This window comes from Talpa europaea, assembly GCF_964194135.1.
Source record: "Talpa europaea genome assembly, chromosome: 13".
Taxonomy (NCBI): Eukaryota; Metazoa; Chordata; class Mammalia; order Eulipotyphla; family Talpidae; genus Talpa; species Talpa europaea.
Window position 1 is genome coordinate 50,789,326 of NC_140080.1, and position 20,524 is coordinate 50,809,849.

Consider the following 20,524-nt stretch of genomic DNA (forward strand, 5'->3'; position numbering starts at 1 on the left):
TTGATAAAACTTTTCTTAAAATCTCACCTTGAAAGGTTATTTGAAAATTAGCACAACAGATGCCAATTCAAAGTCCCTTCTTCCCTAACTATCCAACAAAATATCTAGAATGCCAAACTAAAGTGTTCAGGTAGCTCTAGTGTGACATTTAATTATTTAGAAGAATAGCAGGGAATTGTGAAAAGCCAATTTAATTTGTTCCTCAAAAGAAATGGTTGTTGATGTCTCTAATGTGTGAGACTGTTTTTTAATGGCTAACGGTCTACAGGAGGGAAGGAAGGGGAAAGGCCTCTTTAGAGCTTCTTACATTTCTCCACTTTCACACTGGTACTAACCCTGTTCCCTTGTCCAGCAACTGGTAAAAGGATGTGTGCATACATTTATGGAAAACAAGTGAACAATGTGTTTCTACAGTCTTGAAAATGTTCATGTATTTTGATTCAATTCCACTTCTTAAGAATATAATCAGAGATGATTATAACTAATCTAAGTAATTAGAATTTGTTGTAAAATTATCAGTAATGTTAAAAAATGGGAACTAGCCTCAATATCTAACCATCAGAGACTGGAAACATATTTTGGTTTAGCCATATAATGACTATTGAGCACCAATTAAATTCAAGTTTCTGAAAAATATGAAATTGTTGGGGGAAAAGATGTCCTCAACAAACTCCACAAGTAGGTTTTATGGACCCCACCCCACCCCACCCCAGACCAAAGAGATCCAAGACACCAAGGACTACAAATCCAAAACTGAGGGTGGAGTTAAGTAACCAGATTTTGTATATAATCGGACATGTGGGCCTTGGGGGTCCTTGGTTTTTCACCAGCTTTCAGAGTGCTATTGGGGTTCCACCTCAGCGGAACTGGTAGGATGCATCCACCAATTTATCTCCCTCTCTTTCTCCCTGAGTTATTCATTTCTTCACTTCCCCTTCTTTTGTAAATAAACCCTACATTAACCTTTTTGTGTGTGCCTGCAGTTGAGTCTTATTATAAGTCCCTTTAAAGCGTGTGGGTGAGGACCCACAGTCAGAAAACCCATTTTACATCCTGGTTGCCTTATAGTGAGGCCAGACAGCCAGGGTTTTCTGCAGAGCCCTCAGCCCTTAAGGCGCATTTTAGAGAAAAGGTTTCTTAGCCAAATAAGTTTGAGAAACACGACATACAATGCTTCTCCCTTGGGGGCTCATAAAATATTATCTATAAGGGCTCTGGAAGTTTCCAAGTAAAGAAACCTATGTGTTTTGGATTTAACTCAGAATTTCCATATTTTTTTATTGTTTATGAATTTTATTTATTTTTTCACTTTGAAATAATTTATTATTATTATTTTATTCTTACATCATTTATTAATTCTTACATCATTTTTCATTTTTGCACAATGTATACATTTTCATTTTGGTTATATTCCCTATACAATTCCCACCCCCTTATTCTGACCCTAATTCCTCTTCTCCCCCACCCCCCACTGTAGTGTGTCTCTGGTCTATAGTTGCTTGTTGATTTTGATTTATACTTTATTGCAATTAGTCTTTTTCCTGGTCCCTTATTTAGGTTTTCTAAATTCCTGCTATGAGTGAGACCATCGGTATTTTTCTTTTTGTTTCTGGCTTATTTCGCTGAACATGATCCCTTCCAGCTCCATCCATGTTGCTGCAAATTGCATGAGTCTATCTCTTTGGACTGCTGAGTAATATTCCATTGAGTATATATACCACATCTTCTTGATCCAGTCACCTATTTTGGGGCAGTTGGGTTGTTTCTATAGCTTAGCTTTTGTAAATACGGCTCTATAAACAGAGGTGCAGATGCCTTGAATTAATGTTTCTGTGTCCTTGGGTAGATTTCTAGGAGTGGAGTTGCTGGATCATATGGAAGCTCCATCTTTAGTAGGTTAAGAAATCTCCACACAGCTTTCCAGTTTGCACTCCCACCAGCAGTGCAGGAGAGTTCCTTTTTTTCCACATCTTTGCCAACATTTGTTGTTTCTAGTTTTTTTAATATGTGCCATTCTCACTGGTGTAAGATGGTATCTCATGGTAGTTTTGATTTGCATTTCCCTGATTACATGTGATGTTGAACATTTTTTCATATGTCTGTTGGCCATTTGCATATCCTCTTTGGAGAAGTTTCTTTTCAGCTCTTCTGCCCATTTTCTGACTGGATTATTTTCTTTGTTTTTGTTGAGTCTCATCAGCTCTTTGTAGATTTTTGTGATCAGTCCTTTATCATTAGTGTTGTGTGCAAAAATGTTCTCCCAGTCGGTGGGGTTTCTCTTTGTTTTGGTTATTGTCTCTTTTGCTGTGCGTATTTTTTTTTTTTTTTTACCATTTTCAAGTAGTATTTATTAGCATCTAAGGACTTAGAGAACCCACCTTAGGGGCACAGTGAAAAGAGGTCTAGCTACCAGGGCATCTAGAAACCTGTGGGTGCCTCTGTACTGTGACCTTCTTTTGTAAAATAGGGGTAGAGATGGTGGTGGGGCAGGTGGTGATAGCTACTCAAGGCCAAAGAGGCCCTGGATGGTAGCTCTTTCCCTTGCCCTGCTCCTGATTCTTCTGAACACCTTACCTGCAGCACAAACCTCCCTTCACATCCCACACCACGTGGCCTTGTGCACACACACAGGCATACACACCAGCATATGGTAGAAATTATTCCAGGAAATCTCCTAATCCTTCAGACCACCCAGTCTGCCTCAGGCAAAATTCCTTAAATGCAGGTTTGTGGCATCATAATTTCCACTGCAGCAAAATCTACAAGTCCAGAAAGAGCAGTGGTGGAAAATACACGCTGTTTCCAAACAAGGACAGGCTCCTGCTGGGCTCTGCCTCCCCAGAGGAAAATGATCCAAGCCAGAGGCTCTGGCACCGGGTCCTGAAACTTGCAAGGAATGGTCATGGATTATGATTTTCAGAGAACGCTCTGTCCCTGGTGAGTCGCCTTGATGCAGCTTGGGAGCCAAAGCTGGTCTGCACCCCGTGCTTGGATGCCAGCACACTCAGAAATTCCCACCCTCCCACAGAATGCCGCAGCCAGGGACAGTCAAGGGCAGAAGCCAAACATACCTCAGGTCCATCAGGATTCAAACAAAGAGGGAAGTGGTAGAGGAAAATTCCTGACATTCCAAACATTCTCAGCTGGCAAAAGTTGAATGGAAAAACCATTACTGTATGTTCTTTCTGTGCCATTCAAAAGAATGTTTCTGATTTTTTACATAGACCCTCTTTTCCCACAGAAAAGTAGAGGGCCTAATTAACATGCATAGTCAGATATCCTAAAATCCAATAGTAAGTAAAGTTGAAGAGAAAAAAAGAGCTGAGAGACTATATACCGAACTATTAAAATGGTTATTTCTGAATAACGCCATTATAGGCAGACCACCACTTGTTTAAATATTACTGAACTTTTTTTTAATGTTAACCTATTACTTTTACATTGAGAGAGGATCTTTTTCACCTTTTCTTTCTTTTTTCTTTTACTATGTCCATTAAAGTCAAGGAGCATTCCCAGCACTTAGGGAACAGGGGAAGAAGCAAAGTATCAGGTGGAAGATGGTGTTGGAAGTGACCTGCCCTATGTTTGATTCCTGTTCCACAAGGAGCAGGGCAAGTTTTCTGCAACAGAAAATGATTCTAAACAAAGCCAGACATCTTCCAACAAAATAGTATAGAGGAGTAGGGTACGGATTGGTGATTTTAGAGACACAAAGTAATGAATTGGTCTAATCTGATCCTTAAATTACTCAGAAGTCAAAGTTTTGATGTGCTGTAGAAATACATTTTTCTTACTGTGAAATAAATACCCAACCACAGAGAATCCCTGCTTTTATTTCTGTCTGTTGGCAAGCAAATGGAATTTCCTAAAAGTCCAGAACTATGCCCCACCCATCCCTTAGTCTCTTGTTCTACAGAGCTTGTTGCAGAAAATTCCCTGAAGGTCAGTCACATCTCTCCCTCTCCCGCTGTGTTTAGGCTGCCTTATCCTTTCCCATCCTCAGCTCTGATATTTACAGTAAAAGTCTCACATTGGAGCTGTCTCTCTGCTGGATGGGACAGCAGGCAAACACTGCCAGGGAGGCACCCACAGCATGAACGATGGCAGGCTGTGTGCCCCACCCACTGTTTCCACAGACCAGCCACCAGGGGAAAAGTCTACCCTGTTGAACAGGCTATAAGGAGGACTCTCACATCTGTGACAGCACCTTGCTAGAAAGGGCACAGAATCCCATGAAATGCCCTTGCAATTGTATGATTTCATTGGCCCCCAAAACACCATGCGCCCAGGACTGAGCTTTTTCTCCAAGTGCCAATGGCCACCACAGAGCCTGCAACCTGGGGTGGGGGGGGGGCAGCAGATCCGTCCCTCCCTTCCCAAGGCGAGGTCGTCTCCCCTTGACTTGTTCCAAGCCTCCATCTCAGCCCTTAAGTACTGCAGTGCCCTCCATGCTGACAACCCAACAGCCCAAGGATACTGTTTCTAGCTGGGTTCTGATACTTATTTACATATACAATCAAACTTATTTTTAACTTTTTTAGAAATTTTCAAGCATGTACCCAAGAAGAGAACACAAGAGGATGAACTCCCGTGCTCTCATCGCCTCACTTCAAGACTGTCCATAACACACAGCTCCCTGGAGTGTTTCTACCTTCTCCCCACCAACTACTGGAGTCTCCTAAGGCAAACAGTGGACATCATGTTAACTGGAAATAGTGATTTTTACAGTCAAACTGTGTCACTTTCTTCCTCCAAATCCTTCTAACTTGCTAAGCATAAAACTCAATGTACTCCAGCATCTGAGGCCGAGTCACCAGGTCCTAGGGAACTTCCTGCTTGCCTCCAGTCCCTGGTTTCCTCACTGTTCTTGAACTTGCAGGCGCAAGGCCTTCCCCTAGCCTGGGATGCTCCTTTCCTAGACAAGGCTCAATCCCTCACTTTATTTGTTAGGTGGAGTAAAGGAAACCAGGACACCAAGGCTAACAAGAAGCAGGTTTACTGTATCAGTACTTGGCTCAGCGAATCTACATCCAAAGGCTGAGCATCCCGTCAAGGAATATATATTTTCAGCTTGTCCTGGCTGAGTTAACATAACTTTTCAATGTCAGAGATGACATGAGTTATAGTCCAAGAACTGTAGCAGGTTGCTTATCACAGGATCCCGGGCTGCCCTGCTCAGATGCCTTGCTGCATATTCACACCTCTTCTCAACTGCACCTCTCCTAAGAATCCTTCCCTGGTGCCCTATTTGGGCCAGAGCAGGGACTCAACAAATAATGACTGCACTTATCTGATGAACTCATTAACCCTGGGAAGGTAGGTAGACTAGAAAGGATGGTTTCCATTTTACAGATGAGAAAACCAAAGTTCAAAACAGTTAACTAAATTGCCCAAGGGCACACAGCTCTTCAACAGGTTTTCTGAGTTCAAATCCCATGTTTTTCGTAGTCCTAAACTGCTTCTCTGAAATGAAACATTACTTAAATTGATGTAAAAAGATACTGGTTTACACTAAATTCCTTCATTTAACAGGTATTTATTCAACATTGGTACAGGACAGGCGATGTGCTCAGCAATGGGAAAACAGGAGTTGGTAGGCAGAATGATGAGTCTAAAGATACTCACATCCTACTCCCTGGAACTTGTGAATATGTTACAGTACATGGCTGGGGGGAATAAGGGTTGCAAACCAATTGACCTTGAGATGGAAGATTATCCTGGATTATCCAATTGAGCCAATGTCATCTCAAGGACCCTTACAAGTGGGAAAGGGAGGCTAGAAAGTCAGAGATATCTCTGTTGCTGACTTTGAAGATGGAGGGAGAGGCCACAAGCCAAGGAATGTGGACAGTCTCTGAAAAAGGCAAGAAAGCAGGCCCAGTTCTAAAGCTTCCAAAGGATAACAGCCCTGCTCCGTGTGGGTATTAGCCAGTGAGGACCATTTTGGGCTTCTGTCCTTAAGAACTGTGAGAGGGTGAAGCTGTGCTGTTTTGAGTTACTAATGTGTGATGTGATAGCAGCAACAGGAAACAAAAACAAAAGGCAAAGTGACAAACAAGATCCCTGCACCCAAAGAGCCCACATTTTTCTTGGAGTGAAGGGTAGAGTAAGGCCACCTTGCAAAGCTGCTCTGGCCTTGTGTCTATAGAGGTCTGAGATCTGAGACCCCTGTTGTCCTGGTCAGACACATTCTCAGCACAACAGCGCATGCTCTTTTTACTAAGCCAAGTTCATGTGCCTTATTTCTTCATCAAGAATGACATTCATAGGTGTCAAAGGGCCCGTCATCCTTCTTTTAGCCACTTAGGAAATTACAGCACAAAAGGAAGAGGGAGAGGAAGGGAGAAAACACAACTAGGTTAAGTGTTCCTTAGCCCCTTAATAAAATCAGCCCCAGCCCCGGCGTTCATTCGTCTGTCTCCAGCATGGCTGCCTACAATGTTTACCACATATCCTCTGAGAGTCAGCAAAATGGAAATTGGCCTCAACCTAAGGCCGAGACAATGCCTCATAATTAGAGGTTACTCAGGGCGCTCCAGACTAAAGTACAGATCAGTAAAATGTCATTACCTGACGTGTGCAGAATCTTCATGTAGCAGTCACCACATACAGAACATGGCTTCCCTGAAAGGGAGGGTAGGTAGTGCAAGAAGCCCTGGAAGCCCACAGAGGAGGGGGTGGGGGCGAGACAGTCATGGGGAAACAAAGGAAAACAGGGGGGTTTACTGTGGCAGAGAGAATACAGAAGGGGCAAAGGTTAGACTACTTTCAAGCAGGATATGCTTATCCTGCTATTTTTTTGTTGTTGTTGAGATGGCTGTTACTCTTATTTTGTTAAATGGTTTGTTACAACAATTGAATTCTTTTTTTTTTTTTGGCTGTTTGTTTTGCTTTTTTATTTTTTTTTACATTTTATATATTTTTTACATCATTTTTCATTTTTTAAAAAAGATTTATTTATTCATTTATACAACTACTGGGTAAAGTCAGAAGCATGGGAGAGTGAGAGAATTCACCAGAGCCAGAGCGGGGAGCAGAACAGGCAGAAGGACCGAAGTACACTGCTGAGGGGAGCAGCGGGAGGCAGGAGAGGTCTGCGCGCCATGTGGGGACCCTCGCCCAGCGGCCAGGGATCGAACGGGTGCTGCAGAGGCTGCGGGCAGCTTCGCAACCCACCCTCAACTGCTGTGCCACCGGGGAGGCCCCATCATTTTTCATTTTTAACAATGTATGCATTTTCATCTTGGTTATAGTCCCCATACAATTCCCACTTTATTTTTTGCTCATCCTGCTATTTAATTTTTTAATCTCAATTCATCATTGCCATAGTTGAGGTTTTCCCCTCTGCTGTCCCTGTCTCTCCTCTCCCTGTTCTGTCTCCCACATTTCCAGCTTTCCCCACTCACTGGCTGAAGGCTGAAATGTTTACTGTTTTCCTCTAAGACCTTACTATATGGGCATGTCCTTTTTCTTTCTCTCCTGTCAGTGGCTTCTGCCACTGAGGAAGGTAATTCTGCACCCATACTCCCAATCCCCCGAATGTCACCAACACCCCCAAACAGCAGGACCCTTGGAACCAGATTAGTGAGAAGTAGCTCCAGTTCTGCCCACATGGCTGCCATTACTCCCTCCTCAAACACCGCCTTCCCTTCAGTGGCTCCTACCGCCAATTTTTTTCACATCCTTGAACCTCTTCAGCTACAGCACTTTTAACTAGAGGTGATTCCTGGGGCTTCTTCTCAAAGGAGATGAATGATGAGGTGTAATCACCATAGGGCCAGCTAGCTGCTGATCTCATTTTTCACAGAACACACCACAGTTGCAATCTGTCTACTTACCATCCTCTTCATTCAGTTTTTTCTGTGGGGGTAGCATTTGGGGAGATGGAGAGGAAATCGCCCTCACTGAAAGCACTGTTCTATGAAGGAAGGGAAGAGCAGTATCGTGTGTGTGTACTCTATGTTATCCCACTAGAGGGAAGTTTCTTTTTTTTTTTATTCTACTCTTTATTTTTTTTAATATTTTATTTTATAAAATTCTTACAGCATTTTTCATTTTTGCACAATGTATGCATTTTTTCATTTTGGTTATATTCCCCACACAATTGCACCCCCCCCCCCTTATTTTGACTCTAGTCCTTCCTCTCCCCGCCCCTTCCTACCCCCCTACCCCCTGTAGTGTGTCTCTGGTTTATAGCTGCTTGTTGATTTTGATTTTTTCTATGAAAACAGTTCTCTGAAGGATTTGGGGGAAAAGTGCAATAGGATGAAGCATTCCCTCCAAAAGCAGTTAGAAGCCTATTCCGGGAGTATGTTATTGGTGCCAGTGTTCACAGCTGAGCCTGTGCTTCCAGGGCCTGCAGGGCAAGCACAGGAAAAATAAACAAAACAAAGAGCTGCACATTCTGAGCTTGTAAGGGTCCCACTCTTAAAGGACTTCAGAAGGTCAAATTTCCCTCTGACTTTAGCAATGGCCTATGACTAGTGAGCCAGTTTCTTGACCAGCATCTCTGGTTCTGGAAGAAAGATGAAGAGTAAGTAAAAAAGTTTCTTTTAATATTTGTAAAGTCTGGGTTTGATCTCTTATTCGTGGTATTCAGTTTTCTTTTTTCTTCAGGGCCCACTGATCCCCAGGGTTTATACCACAGTTTGCTCAGTGGCCTGCTCCCACTCTCAGCACGTGCTCAGTCTCCTAGTCTTTCATATTCTGGGGCTGGAAGGTACTTGCAAAGTTAAGCCAAAGTAGGTGAGCAAGCAGAAGTGCTGAACAGCACAGGCACCCAAACTTCATGACCACAATCACTCAGCTGTCAGCACCTGGAAGTCAAGGCCTTACTTGTCCTTCTTCAAGGAGACAGGGTTCAAAGAAAACTTTTGACAGAAGGCATAAAGATTAAACACCTCTGGTGGGTGCCAATATAGATGTTTAATCATTATGTTTTGTGCTTCTCCGGAATGTTTGAAGACTCTTACAGTTGGGAAAAAAAAGTTAGTACAGTAACTAGGAAAGTGACTGATTCAAAAGTATGTCTTTTAAGTCAATCCGTTTCTGAATGTTACTACATTATTTTTAGCAGCATGCATCAGAAAAAGAAAGTTTCATTCCAGGTTAGAAATATTTCTGGAAAAACTCAACAGCTACAAATAATACTATTTTGAAGATATTCCTACTTTTAAAATATGTAATATAGTCAAAGATAAATTGTACAATAATCGTTTGGTAAACTCTAAGTGATACCTTCACAAATACTATCTTGTTTTGGTTCTATAGAAATTTACTACAGGGAACACACTTAAACATTAAAAATATTTAACACTTTATTCAGAATTTTTTTCTTTAGGTACCACTCTGAGCTCAAAGCTGCATTTCCATCTACAAATAATCTCCAGAGATGAAAGACAGTTTACAAGTAGTTAAAATTTAAGACAGCTAGTAGTTATGATTTAAAGGTTTAAATGCATCTACTGCTGCATTCTCCTCACAGGATAAAGCAGAAACCAGTACAACATCCCACCAGAAGAAGACAGGATGAAATCCCTAAAATGCTGCTGTAACACGGGGCCTCTAAAGGCACACTTCCTTCCTCAATACTCCTCTAGGTAGCAACAAGCTGAATGTACAAATTTTGAAAATGTCAGGCTTCTAACAAATTATTTTCACCAATCAACTAAAAAGTGGTAAATTTTAAGAAGCATTTTTTTTGTTATAGAAGCACTCTATGGATTACCGCCTGCCACTGCAAGAATCATAAGATGATGTGATGTGTAGTCAAAAGACATGCAAAATTAAGAATGACAGTGTATCCAGAATGAATGCTCTCTTCATCAGAGAGGGACGAGGGAGGGCCCTGCTGTTCAGAGGGAAGTGCGATTTTTCAAGGGTAGGAATTTGTGCCCCAACTATAATACAGAATTAGTACGGGACAGTAAGTGGGCATTAACTGGGATGCTGTGTACGCCAGGCAGAACTTTAGTTCCCTCAATCCACAAATAAACAAATATGAGGGGGGCCTCCCTGGTGGCACAGGGGTTAAAGACAGCACTATCAAGATATCACCAGCCACCAAAACACAAGTACAAGTTGGATCTCCGGGTGGCCCGCAAACCACATGGCGCAGCAGACCTCTCCTGCCTTGCCTGCTGCTCCCCTCAGCAGCGTATCTCAGTAGATCTGCCTGTTCTGCTTCCCACTCTCTCTGGTGAATCCTCTTAACACCACCTCCACCCCACCCCCACCCCCTCACCTCTGGCTTACACCCCAGTTGCATAAATAAGTCTTAAAAAAAAAAAATTGAGTAATTAACTTTTGCAAATCACTGAGATGAGCATTAGCCTCCTTTAAAGTAACAGAAATCTGCCTTTATATTGTCAACTCATAAATCTGAAGAGATTTTGTTTAAAATTATGAAAACCAAGGAGAAGAGTAGCAGATTTCTACAGAGATAAGGAGAGGTGATAAAATGCACTGGATGCCAACAATTAATGAGACAGAACAAATAGCAATAGGCACAAGCAACAGCAGGGAATTTATTTTTAGCTCACACATTAGGCAACGTCATTACAAGCACGATTAAGTCCAGCAACAAGCTGCCAAAAGGACTGAAAAACTGCCATTGCTGGAGAGATAGAAGACTGTTCCCAGGGACACCAGACAAGGACGGCACGAGCACAGCTAAATCAGGCCTTTGAGGGTAGAGATCAGATGACCACAAAGGCCATATACGTATTGCTCACACATTTTCACAAACATGGATTATATATAGCATTCACCTGAAATTACTCTCTAAAACTCAGTCCTTCCCTGAAGCATAAAGAACTACTATGGAGCTGTGCCATTTCCATTTAATAGTAATGTTTTTAAAAGTAGACAAAGCAATATAGTCACAGGTATCTATAACCTCTCATAGTTCTGTTTTGGAAAAGCAATTAGAATAATTAGAAATACGGTCATATGAGAAATACGCTGTTGCTGTTTTGCTCTGAGATGGTAAGTGAGCCAGGCTACAATAATCATTTTAGAGTACTAAATTTCATCAGAAGGGCTAGCCCTTGAATATTATATTAAAATACATAAGTAAATGTCAGATGCTCTATTCAGATCACACAAAAATCTCCCCTTAGGAATACTGTATTACCAACTGAAAACATCAGGTTATAAAGAATCATGATTCACTGACATGAAATTATCAGCACACATGGTGAGATATCTGAGGAAGGGTCATCTAAGGCCAAGAGTGGAAATATCTATTTGGTGGGATTTGGGATAATTTTACTTTCATCTGCATGACTTTTTGTGATTTTTTTTTTTATTAGAGCAAAATTAGAAAGCTCAGGACACAAATTGCTGGATTCAAATTTCAGCTTTCCACTTTATTAGTTGTGTCATCTTGAGGGTGTTACTGAATCTCCCTGTGCCTCAGTGACCTCACCCGTAAATGGGGATAAAAATAGTCCCTACCTCAGAGTACTGTGAGGACTGAATCAAAGCAGAGGCTCAAAGCACAGGCCTCCGTGCTCGCAACGCAGCAAGCCCTCAGGATACTAGGCCAGGAGAAGCAGAAGTGCTGCTAATTCTAAGTCTGCTCTTTGTAAAACAGACATATCACCCTCCCTAAAAGCAACTACAGTTGACCTTTAAACAACATGGGTTTGAACTGCCTGAAGCTACTTAACTGCAACATTTGCTTTTAATAAGTACAATTGACCCCCCATATCCAAGGATTCAAAATTTACCAACAGGGATTCAACCAGATTTAACCAACAGAGGTGCAGGTAACGCTCAGATATGAAAGGCTGACTCCAAGAAACTTGAGGCTTGGAGGATTTGGGGAAGGGAGTCCTTAAACCAATCACCAGTGGCTACCAAGACACCAGTGTGTTGACTTAGGAGAGTGAGAAGTTATACACAGATTTTTTTTTTGTGCCTCTTAGCTTCTATGTTGTTCAAGAATCAACTGTATTTCAAGACTGAAAACAAAAAAGGGAGCAAGAAGTTCTCTCAAGTTTAAATAAAATCTAAAAGAAAAAAAACCATCCAAAACAAAACAAAACAAAACAAAACTAGCATACCAACTGCAGAGAACACATAAATACGTAAAGAGGGCATCCCTAAGTGGACACTTTCTTTGAATCCAGCATCTCATTTCAGGAGTCAGCAGGAACCTTTAAACTAAGCGTTCAAGAGGTGCTCCAGGCAGCCACGTCACATGTGCTCTGTGCTCTCAATTTAGCACCCAAATTGAAGACATTCTAATGAGGTTAGCATTTGTAGGACAGAAGACTTGTCCTCATTAAAAAAAAAAAAAAATCTTTAAAATGTTTTAATCTACAAATGCAAGAACTTTAGCTTTAAATGGGGATTTATATAAAGTAAAAATCATATCAACCTACATTTGATTAGTTTGGAGCAGATAATGAAAATGATGGCTTATCATGAACCCCAGATTCTCATTATTTTAAAGAGAGAGAAGGGAAGTAAACAGATCAGTAGGTGATTTAAGCAGTATATTAAGAGCTACATAATCACCTTCTATAAAGAGGAAAATGGAGTAGAGTAAGTAGCAGAAAGGAGGAAGTGCTGACATTTTAAAATGGGAATAGGCAGAAAGGTGATATTTGAGCTTGAATAAAAGAAAAGTTCAGTTAATTTTACTCCATTATTTATTATTGGTTCTGATGAAAGTTTTAATCATTTTGATCAGTTTGAAAGTTCTTGGCTAAGACAAGGTAGCTCTGGGCATCATTTATTCTGGACACCCCTTTTGACTTTATAACGTACACTCTACTTATTATGTCACTGGAACCCAGCCACCTCACCAGTGGGAGCCAGGAGCAGCAGTGGTATTCTCTCACCCTGCTGCTCCACCACAAGTTGTGGCAGTTGCTCCTCAGAGCACTTTTATGTAACAGTGTACTTCCTGGATTGTAGAATGGACCAATCAGATGTGAGTTATGAGCTGATTGGTGCTAAATGGTCCAATCAGCCACATGATTGAAAAATGATCCAATCAGACTTGTGGGTGAGGTATCCAGAAACAGGATGTAAGTCAGGGTCGGAGGGAACTGAGGAGGGCCGGTCCCAGCAGAGGAGAGATGGCACCAGCACCTGAAGAAAAGAAGACGGTTCCAGCCTCCAAAAGAAGAAAAAAAGAAGGGGAAGACTCCATTCCTGGCCTCCCAAAAAAGAAAGGAAAAAAGAAGCATCTAGGAGCCAACCTCCGAGGAAGGAAGAGAAGCCAAAGACCTTTGCAGAGGCCCAGTCTCTGACATCGCCTGAAAGGAGCATCAAAGGCCCTGGGACTGGTGTCTCAAAGAGCTGTTTTTGTTGGTATAACCCAACAACTGACAAAGAGCTGTTAACACTGGGTGTCTCTGACACCGACTCTGAGGGATCATTAGTGGCCAGTGCTGTCCAGTATTCCTGGTGAACATCACAGTGGCGACCACCACTGATGCTATCTGGGTGAAATAACTGGCCACTTGTGGATACAGTAAGCTCTTTGTTTCCCCTGTTAGTAAAATAAACCCATGGTTGTTTTGGAGCCTGAGGTATCTTGCAATTGTGCGCACTGGTGAGAACCCACAGACAATGACCTGTCCTATTGTTATAGGGCAGCCCCGATACAAAACGGGGTGCCTGACTGTGGGTCCTCACCCGCGCACTTTAAAGGACTTATCAATGCTCTACTGCAGGCACATGCAAAAGGTTAATAAAAGGTTTATTTACAAGGGAAGGGGAAATGAGGAAATGTACAGCTCAGGGAGAAAAGTGGGAGACAAAGTTTTAAATGAGTCCTACCCAATCCGCTGATCTGGAATCCCAAATGGCACTCTGAGAGCTGGCCGCAAGCCAGGAGCCGTGAAGCCAGGAGGCAAGCGAGAGAGCGAGCCCCCCCAAGGCCCATGTGTTTGGTTTTTATACCCAACCTGGCTGCTTAACTCCACCCTCAGGTCCCAGCCACCTTCCCTTTGGTGGTGATGGGATTTGTCTTTCCCAATGTCTTGATGGCTTTAGTCTGGACTGGGAGCGGAGTCCACAAAGCCTGTATGAGATTAGCTCAGGACATCATTTCCCCCTAACACGATCAGGCACTGTCCTTTGTTAGGCTATAGCCCAGGGACCCCTACTGTGTGGGTGTTGTATTGCTATAGCCCTTAGTTATGGTTTTTGGCCTTTTGGGGCTTTTTGGTAGCTCTCTGGTCTCAGAGCCTGGGTAGGTGGGTAGCTGTTCCATCCTTCCATCTGGCCAAGTTTCAATTACATACCTACCCTGTTATGGATACAGTCTGTTGATAATCATTATTTCACTTTTTAATATATCTTCCTAAATAATATTCTCCAACAATATTTCCCACATTAAAAATTAAGAAAGAATTTAGAACAAAAGAGAAGTCACCTGCTCTTTTTGATAATCTAAATGTCCATTTTCCCCCATTTCTTAGTAGGAGAACCCAGATTTTCCTTGGGGAACTAAGTCGACCTGACTTCAAGCCAGTGGTTCAGATGGGGCATCACAGCCACTGACCCAAGAGTAAGTGTATTACATGGTCCCACCAGTAGGAGTGTCAAATTCCCAAACATCATACAGCACAGAGTAGAGGAGTGAGTGTGTGACCCAAATCAGCCAATGAAAACCCATAAGCACTGAGACCATGGGTGCAACTCTTGGGAAAGAGTTATTCTCCTTCATAGGGTTGCTATAGCAGCAAAATAAGGCCTGTAATTGCTAATGAGGGTCTTCCTTGCCTCCCCTAAGTAAAGGAAGTGTCAGGATATTACTTAGTAAGGTTAGAATCTAAGCCCCCACCCATTCCGCAGCAGGAAGGTTTGGGAGGCTTGAATAGATAAAGAGAATTGATAAGGTTGCTATGGGAACCGGTCCTTAAGACTGATCACTCTCACCTGAAGTGCAGAAGCAGGACCAGGACACATTCTCTGTCAAAGGCCAGTGCCCAAGACCAGACATTCCAACACTCACTGGCCCAAACCGACTCCCCAGTCATGAAAAGCCTGCAAACAGGCTAAAACCTTCTTCGCAGACCTCTCCTGTCTTGCCCACTGTTCCTCTCAGCAGTGTATTTCAGTAAATCCCCCTTTTCTGTTTGTCACTATGTTTCTGGTGAATTCTTTCACGCCTGTGCCTCTGGCCTCACCCTTACCTCTCCCCACAACAGGAAGGAGGTTGGGTCTGCTGAAAAATGAAGCCAGTCTCAAGGTAAGCAGGCAAAGAAAAAAGTATTTGAGTGATGAGTGTGTTTGAGGATAGATTTAGAGGATATGAGCTTAATCCTGCCTGAAGAGACACATTCCCTTACATTTTTCTCATAGCTGGAGTGCCTTTCATTTTTTGCCTAAATCATTTCAGGCTGGGTGTCCTGCAAACAAGAGAGTCTTGCCAAATACAAATAAATCTTCAGAAACCAATCTCGTATTTTCCCTAGAAAGCCAGCAATCACATATTCTTACCCGTTCCTGACCAGCAGTGTCCCAGATGAGGAACTTATGAAGTTCATTTCCACAAGGCACAGTTTTGGTCATAAAAGACGCCCTGAAAAAGAACCAACATCTCCATGTTACCAACTGCCCCAACATCTTCACAAAGATTCCTGCTTCAAACAAGTTAATATTACCTCAGCAGGACTCCTTCCAGGCCACTAAGAGGACAGGAGTGATGCCAACGTGTGTAACAACTGCCGCCGCTTTACCACAAGTTCTTGTCTCGCGAAACCATAGAAAGGAATTCACAGACTTTTTGGAGTAAGTAAGCAGAGAGAGACAAATTTTGTCTTTGAAAGAAGAGTTTATTTAGGAAGAAAAGAGACAAAAAAGAAAGACTCCCAGGTATAAGGTACCTGGGAGGGGCCAAGATGAGCGGGTACGGGATATTACGTTGGCAATATATACATTCTCTCCCTCATTATGTTTAAATTTTACTCTCTCTCTCCCTGATTGGTTAACTCCCAGAGGGTCTCACACTTACTAAGTGGGGGGGGGGGGGAATTTCACATTCCTTATCTAACAGCTTTCCCTTTCCCCATTTGTCATGCTTGTCACTTTATCTTTATGGCCTAGTCCTCCGGGTGAGCATTTCTACATTAAAGTTACTCAGCTGCCCTTCTAAGTTGTCCATAAATTAAACCACTCTCCATTTCTCTAGTCTCCACCTCCCTTTATCACCTGAAAAAAACCAGGACCATCGTTAACAGTATTAATATTGTCCGTGGTCCTGGGGTGTTTGTTTTTCCTAATGAAATTGGTTATATTCCCTTGGTTGTCCTTATCTCTAAAGTCTCCCTAAATTCTTCAGAGGTCTCCTCCTACACTGTCCCTAAAACTGCCTAATAACCCTAGCTTGCCCTGTGTCTCAGGAGGAGGATTACGGTCCTTTCACCCAACAAAAATGTTCTGCATTTCTGTTAGTTTGACTAAAGACTGAGATGGGGAGAGGGGGAGGCAAAGATTGCATTCAGAAAATGTGTTTCCAAAAAGAGTTTCATGGCCTCCCTGGTGGCGCAAGAGGTTAAGACACAATCTATGAAGTTATCCGCAGCCACTGCACCAGGAGTTCGATTCCTGGCCGGCCAGGGAGATACCCACATGGTGCAGCAGACCTCTCCTGACTCACCCGCTGCTCCCCTCAGCAGTGTATTTTAATCAATCTGCCTGTTCTGCTCCTCACTCTGTCTCTGGTGAATCCTCTCACCCCCCCCCCCATGCCTCTGGCTTGTACCCCAGTTCTTGTGTGCGTAAATAAATAAATCTTAAAAAAAAAAAAAAAGACTTAGCTTCAGTGGGTTCCAAAACAATGAATATGCCTCAAAAATCTCAGGGGAGGAAATAAAACCTTTCATAGTAAAAACTGATTTCTACAGCAACTAAGAATGAAAAGGAAAACTGGTATTTGGTGAAGTTACAGTCTTAGTCTTGCAGTGACACAAACAGAAAACTGCATTATATATTCACCTATATGTACAATACTAGTAGCACCTAATGGAATAATATTCTAATACCCACTCAGCTGGCATAAATACAGAGATAAAGGTTGGAAGCTTAACAAATATTAATTTTTTTCCATAAAAAAGGAAGGATTTGGAATTCTCAGCAGGTAACAAAACACCTAGTATTTTCTTGTTTGCATATTTGAAACAATTTAAATGATCTTTTTCGTTGTGGTAATGAGGGATGTAAAAATTCAATACTAGGAATGTGTAACATTCTTGACATTTTTCTGAGATAAAGCTTCCCTTTCACTGAAAAAAATAGCAAAAAAAAAAAAAAAAACCTAGTAATGGGACAATGAGACATGATGTCTCTTGATGAGATAGAAAAACAGGTATGTGTATCAGTTCTGCAGCATTCCAGCCAAGAATATTTAATCTGAATATAATCATGAGGAAGTAATCAGGCAAATCTAAAATGTGGAATTTCTGCAAGATAACAATCTGCATGCTTCAAGTAAGTCAATGAAAAGCACACAAAACAAAAGGCAGGGAGGTTGTTCTAGAAATTAGGTTAAGAGTGAGCAAAAAAACAATTGCTCTATATGAACCTTGACTAGATACTGGCTTAGAAGGCAATGTCTTGAAGACAACTGAAAGGATTTAAACTATATGTCAATATTATCATTGAATCAAAATTAATTTTCTAGGTACAATACTGATGTTCTCATTAAGTGTAAGGATCTCTGGTCTCACTTTTCTATGGCCCTGCCAGGGTACAGAGTTTGGCCCTGTACTCACTCAGTATTCATCCCACTAACATTTCCTCAATTTCTACTGCTTGTCCCCAAGATTAAGAGGCAGACTACAGTAGTCCCAAGTAGAAAAGTATATGTCCCTACAGTCCCCCCACTAATCCCCACACATACATACACATCCCAAAGGCTAACAATTCTAATTATCAACCTACAATTGCATTAAATGGGTAAGTAATTTTCTGGAAGATATGACCCAACGTTATCAAAACTGTATCTGTCCCATGATGTTTTATTTCTTGAAAAGTATTTAAAATATATACCCTGAACTACTGATGACGCCAGATATATTCCCAAGTGGAAATACCCTTATTACTTCACTATTATAAAAGCAATACATATACTTTACCAAAAAAATATCAAAATAAAGAACAAAATAAAAATCAATTGTAATTCACTAGTCACTGCTAGTAATTTGTTATATATACTTCCAAATAATTTTTAGACAACTTTTAACCCCATGATGATGCACTACACAAATTTTCTATTTCTTTCATTTTATATATTATGGACATCTTTTTATTTCTGAGAATACAGACCAACATCATTATCGCAAATGGTTGAATATTATACACAATGTTATGGATTTATTCACTACCCCATTGCCTAACATTTTGGTTACCTATTTTTCATCACTAAGATGACTAACTGAATATCCCTGTATCTAACTGAATATCCCTGTGTCCTTGAGCAACTATTTTCATATTTGCCGAACTATACATTGTACCAATCTACACACCCATCCTACATATATCAGTGATAAGACAACCTTTCCCCCAATCAATACTAGCCTTTCAAATCTCTTCCAGTGTGACAGGTGGAAAATGACATATCATTCCTGTTTTTAATATACTTATGTAAGTTTATTCAGTATTTTAGTTTTCAGTCTTCACCTATATTTTTTGTTTTGTAAATCTTTGAAGTACATGACCACTGCCCAATTTTCAATTGGGATGTTTATTCTTTTATACTTTATACTAATCTTTTGTAATAATATATTTTAAATATTTTTCTCCCTAACCTTTGTCCTTTACTTTAACCTTTTGGTTTTCATAAACATCTTTTAAAACTTTATGTAGGGCCTCCCCTGGTGGCGCAGCGGTTGAGCATTGGGCTGCGAAGCTGCCCACAGCCTCTGCAGCACCAGTTCAATCCCCGGCCGCCGGCGAGGGTCCCACATGGCGCAGCAGACCTCTCCTGCAGCGCCCACTGCTCCCCTCAGCAGTGTGTTTCGTCAGTCTGTGTGTTCTGTCCCCTGCTCTGGCTCTGTGAATCCTCTCACACTCCCGCGCTTCTGACTGTACCCAGTGCTTGTATAAATAAATAAATAAATCTTAAAAAAAGAAAAAAAACTTAATATAGACTGCTATATCAACAATTTGGTTTTGTGCTTTATTTTGGTTTATTTTTATTCATTCCTCAATATATTCTAGGCACTGGGGTGAAAAAATAAATTAACCCTACCCTTAAAAAGTGCTCAAGACTTAGAAAACTAAGTCCATGCCTTTAAAAAAAATCTTAAAATCATAAATTTTTAGAGTAGGGAAAAAAACCATAAAATATGTCCCTGGTCAGAAAGTCTAGTGGCACAGCCAGCGACAGAATGCAGAGATCTCACTGCCTGGCTGAGTGGAATCAGTTTTCAGAAAGCCCCACTATTTCTTCATATGTGAAATGGAACCAATACCTACTTTGCATATTCTAAAGGACCACTGCAGGGACAAAGGAGAAAGTGACACTTGATACGAAATAAGTCCATGAGGAACAGTTTCAGTAATCATAAAAATACACATTATTTACATATAATTCATACATACACACACACACAAATATGCTCACTCATATACATGTCACAGGCACGCACTTACATATACACACACATACCCTTCTTTGTTCCTGTCTTTTTTGTCAGTAGGAGAAAGATACCAATATTTGAAATGAAAACTGATAATCATTCTCCTTTGGTTGCTTGGGGTTTTTTTATAGACTCTTTGTCAACTCACAATCTTAACCCCAGGTATCTTTTTCCTCTCTATAGATTGATTACCTTCTAGAATAGTGGTCGGGGTAGCAATGGCAATGTTGAACTGAACTCATTATCTGTGGGAACCAAAATTTAGCAGAGAAGTAGCATCATTTCCTTGTAAATGTCGAAATAGAAAGGTAGACACATAAATATGTTCAAGATGTCAACACAATCTGCTTGTACATCAGAGCCAAAATGTTTTCAGTGTGAGTCACAGGAGTTGATAAGAGACAACTCTTTCCACATGGGAACAATGACATCTTATAGCCTATGGCCTTTCCCAATGGCAGCATGAACAAGATTGGACTTTGAGAAAGGACTCACTTTTCTGAGTCTTAAGATTGTTGTTCATTGGCTCTGTGTGTGTGTGTATGTGTGTGTTTTAAAGGTTTATTTATTTATGCATACAAGAACTGGAGTATGGGCCAGAGGTGTGGGGGTGGTGGTGGTGAGAGGATTCACCAGAGACAGAATGAGGAGCAGAACTGGCAGACTGACTGAAATATACTGCTGAGGGGTGCAGCGGGCGAGATAGGAGAGGTCTGCTGTGCCATGTGGGTAGCTCCCTGGCTGGGGATCAAACTTGTGCTGAAATGGCTGCAGATAGCGTCATAGTGCAGTGTCTAACCCCTTGGGCCACCACGGAAGCCCTGACTGTGTGTGTTTAAACAAGTCACCTAACTACTCTGAGCCTTGAGGCCAGCAGGTGACCGTGAAAATGGCTCTTGGACCAGGGACATGAGCTG

The 20,524-nt window shown here is 41.5% G+C and overlaps 1 protein-coding gene across 1 annotated transcript in view; it reads right to left on the minus strand.

The window, feature by feature from the left end:
- RAB31 (RAB31, member RAS oncogene family) overlaps nucleotides 1-20,524 on the minus strand; it is a gene marked incomplete at both ends in the record, with an annotated part of 144,604 nt that overhangs the window by 51,130 nt on the left and 72,950 nt on the right. The window contains one exon of the mRNA XM_084251920.1: nucleotides 15,466-15,547. Coding sequence (XP_084108046.1) covers nucleotides 15,466-15,547 — 82 coding nt within the window. The remainder of the gene's footprint in view (nucleotides 1-15,465; nucleotides 15,548-20,524) is intronic.